General features: G+C 40.9%; 1 protein-coding gene across 2 annotated transcripts in view; it reads right to left on the reverse strand.

Moving 5' to 3' along the window:
• Positions 1 to 721: 721 nt before the first annotated feature.
• FOXN1 (forkhead box N1) overlaps positions 722 to 13,095 on the reverse strand; it is a 540,119-nt gene continuing 527,745 nt past the window's right edge. For both annotated transcript variants that reach the window (XM_078680116.1, XM_078680115.1), the window contains one exon: positions 722 to 7,558. In XM_078680116.1, coding sequence (XP_078536242.1) covers positions 7,278 to 7,558 — 281 coding nt within the window. In that variant the 3' untranslated portion in view covers positions 722 to 7,277. The remainder of the gene's footprint in view (positions 7,559 to 13,095) is intronic.

The following is a 13,095-nucleotide window of genomic DNA, read 5'->3' on the forward strand; positions in this document are numbered from 1 at the left end:
ATTGATTTTGATTTTGTTCAGTCTCCCCATGTGTTCCTTTTTCTGATCGGTCCGGGGTCAGGGCTACTGATCCATCCGGGGTCTGGGCCGCTGTTTACTAAATTACTGACTGTAGAGTACTTTGAATTCTTTTAAATATACAATTTATTGCCCAATTGGTATGTTTGTAAATGCATGTATGTATTGAGGAAGTGTTCTGGGCAGATTCTCATCTTTATGACTTCAGCAAAGTTACCTATGATGCAGAACTCTGTCTACAGGTGAATAACTACCCCTTACTGAATAATAATTCTGAAATAGTTCTAATGACCTGTCAAATGGGAAGATGTTGGGAGCAAGGGGCAGATTAGTATACCTACAATGTCATTAAATGCATGCAATTTGCTTTACAACTTCGTAGTGTCACATATATAATTAGTAACATTTCAACATCGACCAGGGAATGTTGGGTTACAAGGTTTGTTTGAAAAAAAGATGCCAACTTGAAATGAAGTTACTTACCGTAGCATTACGTATATCACATTGCACATTACCTTCAATTTAAAGAAGTTTGGTAGCTGAAAGATGAAGACTAATCTACAAATCAGTTTTTCTGCTACTATATATGTTGATGTGCTCTGTCTGGGTCGGTTTTTCTGATAGTGTACCTAATCGGTGGGGTCAGCAAGGCTGAATAGGAAAAATGCCAGCTTCTTTACGAAATTACCATATAAACCAGAGACAATGGGAAAGTGGTATTTATTGTAAAAGCTAAAGGGAAGGATCCACCATTCCCTTTTCACACAAAACACATTTGCATAGTAGTTCTCCATTTTCCACCATGTTTTTCATTTATTGTAAATAGCATAGTATATAGGTGCAGCAATTGTACATGTGCTCTCTTTTTATATAGTGCCTGTACACAAAAATATTGAGAATTCATCTGCTCTTGTTATAAAAAAATTAAATAAAAACTGAACACCCTACAGTTAGGGAAGTGATTATCTAGCGGTTAAGCAAAGCTTAGAGCCAGCCTTCCTACTGGGGAACATCCGAACGCAAACACAAAAGCATTAAGCAAGTGACTTGGCAAGGAAGCGGGTAGCTTTTAGCTGATGGTTAATAGAACAGAAAGAAACATATTCTCCCAAATGTGTTTTCTATGTTGTGAATCACTTTTAAAGGACAAAGGTGCATTGTTTGTTAATGTTAGTTTTGAAGTGCCCTGTTCTACTTTGGTTCCATTATTTGAACGTCAAAAACATTTATATTTACAACGTTTCAACATATTAGCTGCGCCAACAGCTATAAAAAAAAAGTGATCTGATGCCCTTTTCTCAGAGACCTACGTTGGTTTTAAAGACAGAGTTGATTTGAATACCAGTATTTTTTAAACACAATTGACTGCGGTCCTAGACCCTATTTACAATTTTAGGACTACATTCCGATCTGCATGCAAAGGGGACCTTGCACAGGATTTGGAATTACAGATTGTTTGATAAATATCACACCCATTTAGTTTTCGCTTGATTGATTCCAGCATGGCAATTCATTCAGAGGAAAAGGCCAGGGAAAAAAATGGTTTATGTGGAGATTAGAGTTATTAATAATGAATAGGCATATTATGTTTTAGTTCCAAGTTTATTAATTAGAATAAGAGGTGTTTAGCATGTATGTCTGCCACATGGCACTTTTAAAAAAGCACAAAATTGCTTTTTTAAAGGTATTCTGTATTTACCACCAACTTGTAGTTGGTGGTAAATAACGAATCCTTAACCTAAAAATGCACTCACTTGAGTGCTCCCTACATAGGATTTAAGGATTCTGTATTTTACAGATTCCTTAAAATAAGGAATCTGTAAATTACCGAATCCATGTTCGCCGGGGGGTAACATATAGGGGGCAGACAAAAAACAAGTGTGCAATGTCTTCTATTTGATTTTTGCAATAATCGCAGTAGGCATCCTGCGATGAGGACCAGTTTTGTCTAAAAGCATTCACTGGGAGTGTTCCCACACGAAATTGGAAATATGATTTCCTGTCAAACGGACGTTCTATTAAATCCCAATATTTTTCATATGATGGAAGTTGTTTAAAGTCCAAGAAGCGAGATGACAGGGTGGATTGCAGGCCTTTACGGTACATTGTAGCATGCACTGAATCCCAATATATGTCCTTCAGTTGCTTTTTTGTTGGAAATAAGGCAACATCCGTGTTACCCCACAAATGGTCTAGGCCCAGTTTCCCTTGTGTACCCCGGAGCTCTTTTAGCCAAGTAATGCAGTGGAATCGGTCAAACTTCACAACATCAAGGAAAGCTGATACATAGTGGCTTAACTCTGGGGTTACCATTAGGCGCCTCCAATACAACAGAGGACGTAGGCGAGCAATATCTTCAATGCTTCTCCTACCTAATTCCATCTTTAATGGGATTATGGGGGTACTCTGTGGGGCCCCAACAAGCCCTCGCATAAATCTATTTTCCGCCCGCCCCAGATTACCTAGGTTCGAAAATCCCCAAAGCTCAGACCCATATAAGCATGCACTCAGTACCTTCATGCTATAAATTTCGAGCGCACAGTTAATGGGTCTTGTCAAAGATGTATTATGTTTGATGGAGACCGCACCTGCTAGCTGATTAAATTTCAATAATGCCATGTCAGTGTGTGATTTCCATTTCATGTCATGTTGGAGAATAATGCCTAGGTAAGTAAAGGCATCTACCCTTTCCAGTGGTTCACCCTTATATTTTATTACCCCATTGAAAGCCGATTTGGAACTTAGACACATGAATTTGGTTTTACTGGTGTTTAATTCCAAACCACGGCTGTCACAAAAGTCCCCAAAAGCGTCCACCGCTTTCTGCAAACCACTGGGCGTACGTGATAGCAAAAGCGTATCGTCCGCGAACATTAGTACGGGGACGTGTAAACCTGCTACCAATGGGGCGTCAGTTGGGGATTTATTTAAGAATTCCACAATTCCGTTTATATAAATTGAAAAGAGCGTTTCAGCCCCTTTCCATGAGGGAGGAACTTCTCCACCCATGGCTATTGCATTGGCCAACCAATTAAAATATGTGCACCATGATGGCCGATCGGATAAAAAAACATCTGCTGGGATGCCATCCATGCCTGGTGCTTTTCCGCATGACACGCAGTCGAGTGCCAGGCTAACCTCCTTTTCAGTAAATATTTGAACTTTATAAAAGACAGTTTCTGGGAGAGATATGGCTGCATATCTCGGGTTTCTGGCATACTGAGGTCGGAAAAAATCATTCCATCCTTCCTGGGACACGTGGTTTTGTGATTGGGCTGCTTCCCCACATCTGTTCCATTTTACTAAGGCCCAAAACCGCTTTGAGTCTTTGTTAGTGCAGGCCTGTTTTAGCTCGCTCCAACCCTCCTCGTCCCAGCGTCTCTTTGCTTGCTTTTGTGTCTGCCTGTAGATATCTCTTGCCTTTCTAACGGCCATAGGATTTCCTATTTTCAGTTCTATACTTAGATTTTGCCTTGCTAGTCTGCAGTTTTTATCATACCAGCCTTTAACGGGTTGGGATTTTTTAGGGGCAGTTGGGTCTACTGTTTTAAGAAAAAAGCTTTGAAGTTTAATAAACAAATTTTTGTGGGCCTCCATCATGTATTCCACGAAGTTAGAATTCCCATGGAGCAGCTTGATAGCACCAACCTCATCCTTTACTAAGTTTTTCAACTGTTCTAATTTCCTCTCATTCTCTAGAAGCGTACCCCATTCCAGATGTCTTTGGTTATTAGAACACACAACATCTTGTGTTATCATCTCTTTGTTGTTTATGGGTGCATTAGCTTCATAGTAGGGGTGAAATGACATATGCAAAGGATGGTGGTCGCTCTCCAAGCGTGGTACAACTGCCATGTCTATTAATTTGGACCATGCTCTAAGATCGATTAAAAAATAATCGATCCTGCTAGTTGCACGACCATTATCAAAGGTAAAATTTCCATTTAAATCAGAGTATGTCCTCCCGTTCGTGGCTCTTAATCCTCTGAAGAGACAGAGACTCTTAATCCTGATAGCCGTGGCACTCCATCTTTTTATGGGGGGAATCTCTAATTGCGGTATTCCCCACCTGGTATCTTCCTCCTCCGTTAGTCGTCTATCCTCTTCTCCCAGGGGCTCGAAAGTTGAATTGAAATCGCCACCCACAACAACATGGGAGATAGGTGGAAGAATTTCAAAATCTTGTTCTAATGTTGTGAAAACCTCAGATGGAATACCTGTACCCACCCCTCTAGCATAGAGATTATACAAGGCTAGCTCTTGGCCATTAGGCCATCTAATATTCAGGGCCAGGATGTCGTTGGATTTAATGACCGAATCTTTAAATCCAGCCTCCTACATCACAAAGGGCTAAATACCGGTCGGTAACGGGAAAATTACCAATTTTCGGCCGTTACCGACCGGTATTTGCCCACCTACTTCTAGCTCCAAATCTTTTGCCTTTTTTCTCTGGCCATTTCCCTGCTTACATTTCAGGAGGCTAGATTTGTCGTAATATGTCCCGGAAAACAGTAACAATGAGATATTTCGGAATTTGGACAGTACGCACACATCTTTTCGCACAAGTATCAAAATTCAACGCTGAACATGTAATCATAGTCATTTGTCTCAATTGCGAGTGCCTTGTTAAATTATGGCACCCCATAAAACCTCCTTTGCACAGCGTCGCAATTACAAATGGATTGTAGTTCTTCCATAGTAAATATCAACACAGCAGAACTGCTGAGATTTATCAAGGAAGGCTTGGAAAATACCAGGACGTGTGGATTTTTTGTGGACAATCATCAAAATCGGCATGTTGTCCAGTATTGCAGGAAAACTCAATAATTTTTTCTCTTTATCTGATCTGATAAATAATGATCCTTAAGGTATTGTTTTTTAACTGGTGCAATAAATATCGAAGAATTAATGAGGCACTCGGTAGAGAGGCTTTAGCATGCAGCAAGTGCGAATATGGCCTTAAAACCCTCAGTATAAGTTGTGGTATTTCACCCGAAGTGATAATTATAAGTGAAATTCAGCATCTAGCAATTCTGAGTCTCTGTGGGCCCGGAATTGCAATTCCAGGTTTTTCGACACCTGGGGGGATATTTACAAGAAAATGCCAGAGTGCAGTGTTAAGCCAAATTTGGCAATGCCACACTCCGCCATTTCCAAAATGCAGGGATGCGCTGCATTAACAAAAATACAGTGCAGCCCTGTGTTTCCCCTAGGGCTGGTGCTAAAAAAGCTGCTAAGCGCCCAGTGCAAGGAACCCATACACTTTGTTACAAGGGCGTCTGCTCTGAAGGGGTAATTGTTTATGTGCAGGATGGGAAACCTCCTGCACATAAACCATTAAACAATAATGGTGAATTGCTCTTTCTATGTGTGGCTCAGAATGCAGCACACATAGAAAGAGCATAAACCAAGGAGAAATTAATAATTTCTTCTTGTATCACCATTCTAAGACGAGGTATTACCTGGCCTCAGGTTTTGGTGCTGCCCCAGCTTTGTAAATCTGGGGCAGTGTAAAAACGCAATGGGGTGTTGCGATGAAACGCCCTTAGCATCACCCATTGCCCACCACTTTGCCACAGCAGACTGCGTCAGTAAGAGGCATATTTACATGGTCACGGTAAGCCACGTTAAGTGGCCTACCACCACCTTGTAAGTATGGGGAATGGCGCAACGCCACTGGAGCGTCAGAAAAAGTGACCCTCCAGTGGCGTTAGGGCCTTGTACATATGTCCAGAGGTATGTGAGTAATGGGGCCTGGGACTGTGAGCAACACCACAGCCCTGCCTTGGCCTGAACACTGCAGCAGTATAGAGGGAGCAAACAATGCTCCCCTCAGACAGGCACCAGCCTGTTTTTTTTCACTGGCACTGTTGAAAACTACCTGGAAAAGGACAGGGTCCCAGCAGTTATTCCCCAGTTTGGGGGTAAACTCGTAACCAGTGAAATGTGATGCAGGGATACTCATAATGATAAGGAGCGGACTTCAACTCTGCAAAATGAGTGTTTGACAATCTTGTAATCCATGTGGCTGCTCTGCAAATGACAAGATCACTCCCTCTTGATATTTTGCATACATTAACAGGACCTTCTATCCTTTTGACCAGATCATTGTCATTGAAATGTTTAAGAGTTTTCAAATATAATGCTTTTTCGACCACAATTGAAATCAAAGCTGATTAGAAATTAATAGTAAAAGGCCCCTTAGCTTTTGTGTATCGTGCATTCTTTGGTATTTACTATCTTGGGGCCGGATGTACTAATGTTGTAATAATTTGTTTTAAAAAGCTGGCTGCAAATGCAAGAGACCACCATTTATGTGATGGCTTTTAAATAAATAAAACATTTTTTGAATCTGCAGCCCACTTACAATTTTTTTTAAAGAAGTTTGTTTAAGAGATGTCAATGGTCCTCTTGACCACTGCCTACTTCCCAGCAAACATTTTTGTAATATTTGCAAGTAACTTACGACTCCAACTAGGGAGTCAGTAATTTTTTCAATGTTTTGTGACTGGATTACAGTCGTAAAACAATGATACAACACATACCGACTTGCAAATTGGTAGAGACTTGTACAACACGCCCCTTCCAAATTGTGAATTGGTAATATTGCAAACCACTTTTGAAAGTTGGTAAAAATGTACTGAGTCATAAAATGTAACTGTAAAAACGATTAGCTCCTCTAGCCCTTGGAGTGTAGAGGGTGTGTAATACATGTTAAGAGCTTCACTCTTTTTCGTGAAATGAAAGGAAAACCTAGATCTGAATGATGTTTCATAAAATAACAGCTCTAGCTAACTACATTTTAATTTAAATGATGCGGTTCTTTGATAACAAAGAAAAGGCTTCATGTTCCTCAATGGTAAAGGCACTATGTGGCTTATATCAGATTCATTCATGAACTCTTCTCCATGCTGTAGGCCGTTCATGTAAAACATGGTTGTGGAGGACCCAGATGGAAGTATTGCTGAGGATGTACATTTTTGGAGCGGGTATTAGTGATCTGGAAATATTCACCTTTATTCAGCCATATCATGTCTTTACTGCCACGCGTAACACTTGATTTGCCACTTTTATCTCCGATTGTTTGTGTCCTTTGAGCATACACTCTGTGGTCTGTTTAAAAGTGTTAATCACAATATATTTGTAATCACCCCCGCCAGAAACGTGTTTTAGAACCACGCAGTTCAGTCATTTAAACTTTAGAGTGGCTTGAGGCAGTAGCTAGACATTCATTTCCGAAAGGATGACGACAAAGTGTATCACACTAAAGCAACAGGTTTGGATCCGGAATTGTTCAGGTAAGCTGGTGACACTCCATCCAGCTCCATAAAGGATGAGTAAACGCTGTTGTGGTGCAGGTCTGGTAAGCCCAGAAGTGCTCTGTTAACTGGTGTGCTCATGTCGTTGACATTCCCTATGGTTGTCCCGCTCAAGCAGTTCATGTAGTTTGGAGGGTAGTGTGAGGAGGCTTGTGAAGGTGGCGCAAGGATCAGAGGATCAAGGCACAGGCTGTCATCTTTCAGTTCTTCCCAAAGATTTCCTGTAATAATAAAGATAAAACAATCACATCATATTCTGTTTATTTCTGCCATAAGCAAGTTATACAGATCTTGATTACAGGAGAGTTGTTTCAAAATTGATAAGAATTGCGAAGGTGAGACATTCTATAGCTCTGTATTATCAGGAGAAACGGTTCCTCTTACAGGCCGTATTGAAAGAGCCAATGATAAACTCCCAGGAGAACACTTTGCTCCTAGGAAATGTTCAAATACCTTTTAAAACTATAAGCTTCTTCCACAGATGAGTCTAGACAATGTCCCATAAATACGTCAGTGGCAAAATCAACCACCATGGCCCTGGACATTTCCTCTGCTTCAGTGGCTGAAATGTGCTCCAAATCCCAAGAACACACTGAAAATCTACAAAGTAGGTAAATTGTTGTTCGATGATGTCCGCTTTATGTTCTGTTTTTCAACAAAGTAATAAACCTAATAGGCTCTTACAACTGCCCCAGTTATTTCCAAATCCCTTGTAAACACCTGTTTGCTTAGGGATTAAGATGATAAATAATACAGCACTTTTAGGTCAAAACGACTGAAAATTATCTGGGGAAAAAGTTCAGTCAAACTCCAAGACTTGCAGAATTTGCTGCAAAAAGCACGAACTTCACATTAGTCTAAATTGTTAATAGGGAGCACAGGAGTTAAAAGTACTTATTGCACCTGATAAATTTCGGGTATCGGATTTCACCTGGTGCAGTTTTTACTTCAAATTCCTCCAGGCCACTCGTAATAAATCAGATAGACTTTACTAAAAATATCTATACTTCAACTCCCAACGATCCCTGCTTAGCAAGACTAATTCAGTTGTTCAGATTTAGACCTGTGAAGTTTTAGTTAACAGCTGAATAAATCACAGTACTGAATCAGACAGCACAGCAGCATGTTCCGACCTCCACTTTCATGTTCACATGTAAATACTCCAGCTTCCAGAGAGCAGGCAGGCATATTCCAATCTAAGGGGATCTTACCCAGCAAACAAAATGAATATAAATATATATATATTCACTAAAAAAAACTAAAGGTTACAGGGATGTTATAGTTAGGCTTAGGTTTCACTCGTACAAACCATTTAAATTCAGCTGTTATAGTTAGTAAGCCAACTATAACTCGTGCCCGCAATACACTGCTTATGATCTCACATGTTACATCACTCATGACATGGTCAGTGACATCATTGATGATATCACTGATGACAAACCTCAAATGGCATCACTGGTGACATCATACAGTGACTGAACATTTAAAAAAAGTTTGTGTGTGTTAAATATATGTTCCAAGGTGTATTGGTGAATCAGTGGGTGAATGAGTGCCAGTTTGGATGATTCAGTGGGTGAGTGACTGACTGTATAAGTGAGTGATTAGGTGTCTCAGTGAATGTATGGGTGAGTGACTGGTTGTGTGAATGTCTGTTTCTGTCTGCCTGGTGGTGTCTGAGTAGCTGTATGGGTGTGTAGGTGGGTAGATGAGTTTCTGTATGGATGAGTGAGTATCATTTTGGGTGGGTGAGGGTGTGTGTGACTGCCTGTATGGATGAGTGAGTAGGTGAGTTGTTGGCTGTATGGAGTGCTTGTCTGAGGAGCTGCATGGGTGAGTAAGTGCACGTGTCAGTGGTATATGGGTGAGTAACTGGGTATGTGAAAGGCAGCATAGGTGAGTTAAGGGGTATGTATGTGACTAGGTGAGTGAGTGAATGTGAGAGTATGGGTGAGTGTGCGCTTGTATCAGTGACTGTATAGGTGAGTGAGTATGTGTTAGTATCTATATGAGTAAGTGAGTGTGTGTGTAATTGTATGGATGAGTAAGTGGCTGTGTGATTGACTATGGGTGACTGACTGAGTAGCTGTACAGGTATATGAGTGGATATGTCAATTGCTGTATTAGTGAGTGAGTGAGTGAGTGAATGGCTGAGTGGGTGAGTGAGTGGATGTGTGTGTTGATCTATGAATCAGTGAGTGGCTGTGTAAGTACTGGTATTTGTGTGTAAATGGGTTTGAGAATCGTAGTGTGAAAGTTGGAGTGGGTGTATGAAAGGTTATATGGGGCTGTGAGTGGGTGCATTAGAGATTCTGTGGATGATGTAATCAGTGATGTCATTTGAGATATTATTAGTGATGTCACTGACCATGTCAAGAGTGATGCAATATGGTAGGTCATAAGCAGTGCATTGCGGGAGTGCGAGAAATAGTTAGTTCACTAGCTATAACGGCTGAATTTCACTGGTTGTGTACGAGTGAAACCTGAGACTAAGTATAACGTCCCTGTAACCTCTGTTTTTTCCAGTGATATTCTAAGGTTTTTTTATGTGCTAATTTGTAAGTATAACGCTGCAGTAGCCTTTGTTTTTTTTCAGTGAATTTCTATGGTTTTTTAAGTATATAAACTTCTTTATTCGGCTTTTTCACAAGAAAAACCATAAAAGAGCAATTTTTAAAAGAAAATACAACATACATTTTAACTCTACAATACCAATATAAAACGTTGAATCTGAATTTCATACAAAAGCAAAGGACCATTTCATTTCGTCAGAAGTGAGGTTACACAGTTGTTAGTTATAAATTTTGTCTATGCTTCATGATGCATTTTAAAAAGTTAAGAACAACATAGCAGACAGTTTCGGTTTCAAGCATTTGAAGTCTAAGAAATGCCGGTCTGCATTGTCTAAAACCCCAGCTTCTCATTGTTGGCAGTAGCCAAATTTTTCTGTGTAAATGTTGAAATTTGCAAAACATGATCACATGTAGATTAGACTGATTAGATATTTCATCGCAGGGGCAAGGGGGGAGACTTGACTCCCATGCATTATTCAAAGGAAACGTGACTAATCTAAAGAAAGTGTTCAGCCTAAATCTGGTCATCAACATTCTTTCATAAGTTGTTATCTGAAGTGTTAAATACGGGTGGATGCCATATGTTGTTTGAACCATGTTAGCATGTATGACCGAGGGTTTTGAGGATTCAGTTGCCAATCTCAAAGTCTCTAAGTGGCGGAGGGCTTGTTGTTTTAATTCGTTCTTCGGGATATCAATTATGGACTCTGGGTGGAGATAATATTTAATTAGCCCAATGTCTTTAAAAAAAATTCTAATGTAGGAAAGCCATCTTACTTTGGAAGACTTGTCTAATGTCATTGTATCCAGTACAATAGACTGGGTCAACAAGTTTTTGTCAGATGTCCAGATGCGCCGCCACAGCATCAACGGTTGAATCCGGATCAAGTCCTCCAAATATGGGATTCCAAGTTCCAGGTGTGAAGCATAAGAGGAAGTGCCTTTTGGCGTAGCTAAACGAAATCTTAAAAAAGTATTTTCTGCTACCTGGATAGGGCTAATATCAGTGTGTCCCCAGACTCCTGCTCCGTACAAGGCTATGGCCTGACATTTGGCGCTATAAATTTTCAGTAACTCCACGGGGGCCCTTCTCCCCAGTCTTTGGGAAAAACTCGTTAGGGCCGCTGTTGATCTTTTAAACAGATGGCATCTTGACTCTACAGCTGGTTTCCATGACAATTGATCGTCTATCATGATACCAAGGTACGGATACTGACCCGTAACCTCGAGTTTTTGTTTATCAAGGTAAATATCTTTTGCTCTTTTTTTCCTATTACCTGATATCATGACAAACGTCTTCTTGACGTTTACCTGTAGGTCAAGACCACCCATAAAGGTGGTATATCTGTTTAGGGAGTTCTGAAGCTCTCGCGGGGTACGCGCGAGGAGGACAGCATCGTCCGCGTAGAGCAGAGCGGGAATCAGGCGCTGTCTTATGCGTGGGAGGTCCTGAGCCCCCCTCAACAACCCCTCCTCCAATCCGTTGGTATAAAGCGAGAAGAGGAAGGGGGCCAGGACACATCCTTGCCTGACTCCCCGCTCCACTCCAAACGGTGCTGTCAACTCGCCATTTAGGCCAAAGCGTACCCTGGCCGAGGCTCCTGTGTAGAGTTCTCTTAAGAAATCTAGGAGGGGGGGATCGACTCCCATTTGGCGTAGAACCGTCCATAGCTTTGAATGCGAAACGCAGTCAAAAGCTGCGGACAGGTCCACATAAACCATATATATCGTATTCTCCTTGGCCTGCGTGTATTTACCCACTATTAAACTGAGATTAAGGGCCTGTTCAACCGTTCCGAACCCCTCTCTGAAGCCAAATTGGAGTTCGGAAATAATGCCTCTCTCCTCACCCCACTGCTGAAGTCGATCCAAGATTACTCTCCCCACAACTTTCCCGATCGAGTCCAGCAGTGAGATGGGGCGATAGCATTTCACATCTTGGCGGTCCCCCTTTTTAAAGATGGGGACCATAATGGATTTGGTCCACGAGTTCAAGACTCCCTCGTTTACAACAGCTATGCATACTCTTGTAATGATAGGTGCCCAAAGATCTAAGTTGTGTTTGAAGAAGTCCACAGGGACTCCATCGGGCCCTGGGGCTTTCCCTATTTTGCTTGATTCTAGGGCCACTACCAGATCGGGTATATCAAAAAGGAGAGAGATTGGGTATTGAACAATTGAGGGCATGTTTTCAGATTCAACGACTTTTGAATTATTTTTAAAAATCTTCGAGAAGTGAGCCACCCATGTACTTTCATCAATAGCGACTTCAATCTTGGGGAGGTTGTTATCGGTAAGATAGGGAGCCCTGACCGTTCGCCAGAAAGCCTCACTATTTTTTGAAACAGCACTCTTGTGCAGATCTTCCCAGAGTTTCTGTTTCAATTCTTTAACTCGTAACTTACGTTCCCCGGAGTATTGACGTCTAAGAAGTTGAATCTGCCCAGTGTTCCTAGGTTTGTTTTGTAGGGCAGATTTTAATTGGGAGAGGGCTATAGTGCAATTATGATTAAACCACCCTCTTTTTGTTGCTTTTTTAGACTTTACTTTAGGTGATAATAGTTCTTTAATTTTCTCTAAGATTTGATTAAAATTATTTAAAACTTCTTTGTGAGTTGCCGAAAGGTCTAAACATTTTATTATATTTGTATAGGCAGACTCAACCATTTTTTTGTGATTTCATTGGGATTTATTTTATCCCATTTAATGGTATAGCCATTCTGTTTTCCTAACTCTAAATTATTCTGGGCAAGTATATTAGCTATGACTGTGTTTTGTATCTTATGACCAGGTAAATAGAGGTGGATTCTCAGCGCAGAATGATCGCTCAATAAGTTTTCAATGACCTGGAAATCTTTGGCTGTATCCAATAAGCCAGGGGACAGTAAGATAAAGTCAATTGTAGTTTGGTGGCCTCTACCCACATAAGTTGGATTAAGAGAATTTAAATCCGCCATTGGTTGGTTAGCAATTTGGAGATCCAAGTCAGAGAGCACGTTGTTAAGGGCGTTCCCCGCCTTAGAATGCGTAAAATGGACTAAAGGCGCCTCATTTTCATCAACTATCCCACAACAGTGTGAATTCACCAGTGGGCAAGGATGAAGATTGAAGTCTCCTCCCCATAATAAATGAATTACCCCTTTTCTACCTTTCCGTTCATGGTATTGACTTAATCTCTCTTTTAAATT

Source organism: Lissotriton helveticus, chromosome 3_1 (genome assembly GCF_964261635.1).
Source record: "Lissotriton helveticus chromosome 3_1, aLisHel1.1, whole genome shotgun sequence".
NCBI classification, from domain to species: domain Eukaryota; kingdom Metazoa; phylum Chordata; class Amphibia; order Caudata; family Salamandridae; genus Lissotriton; species Lissotriton helveticus.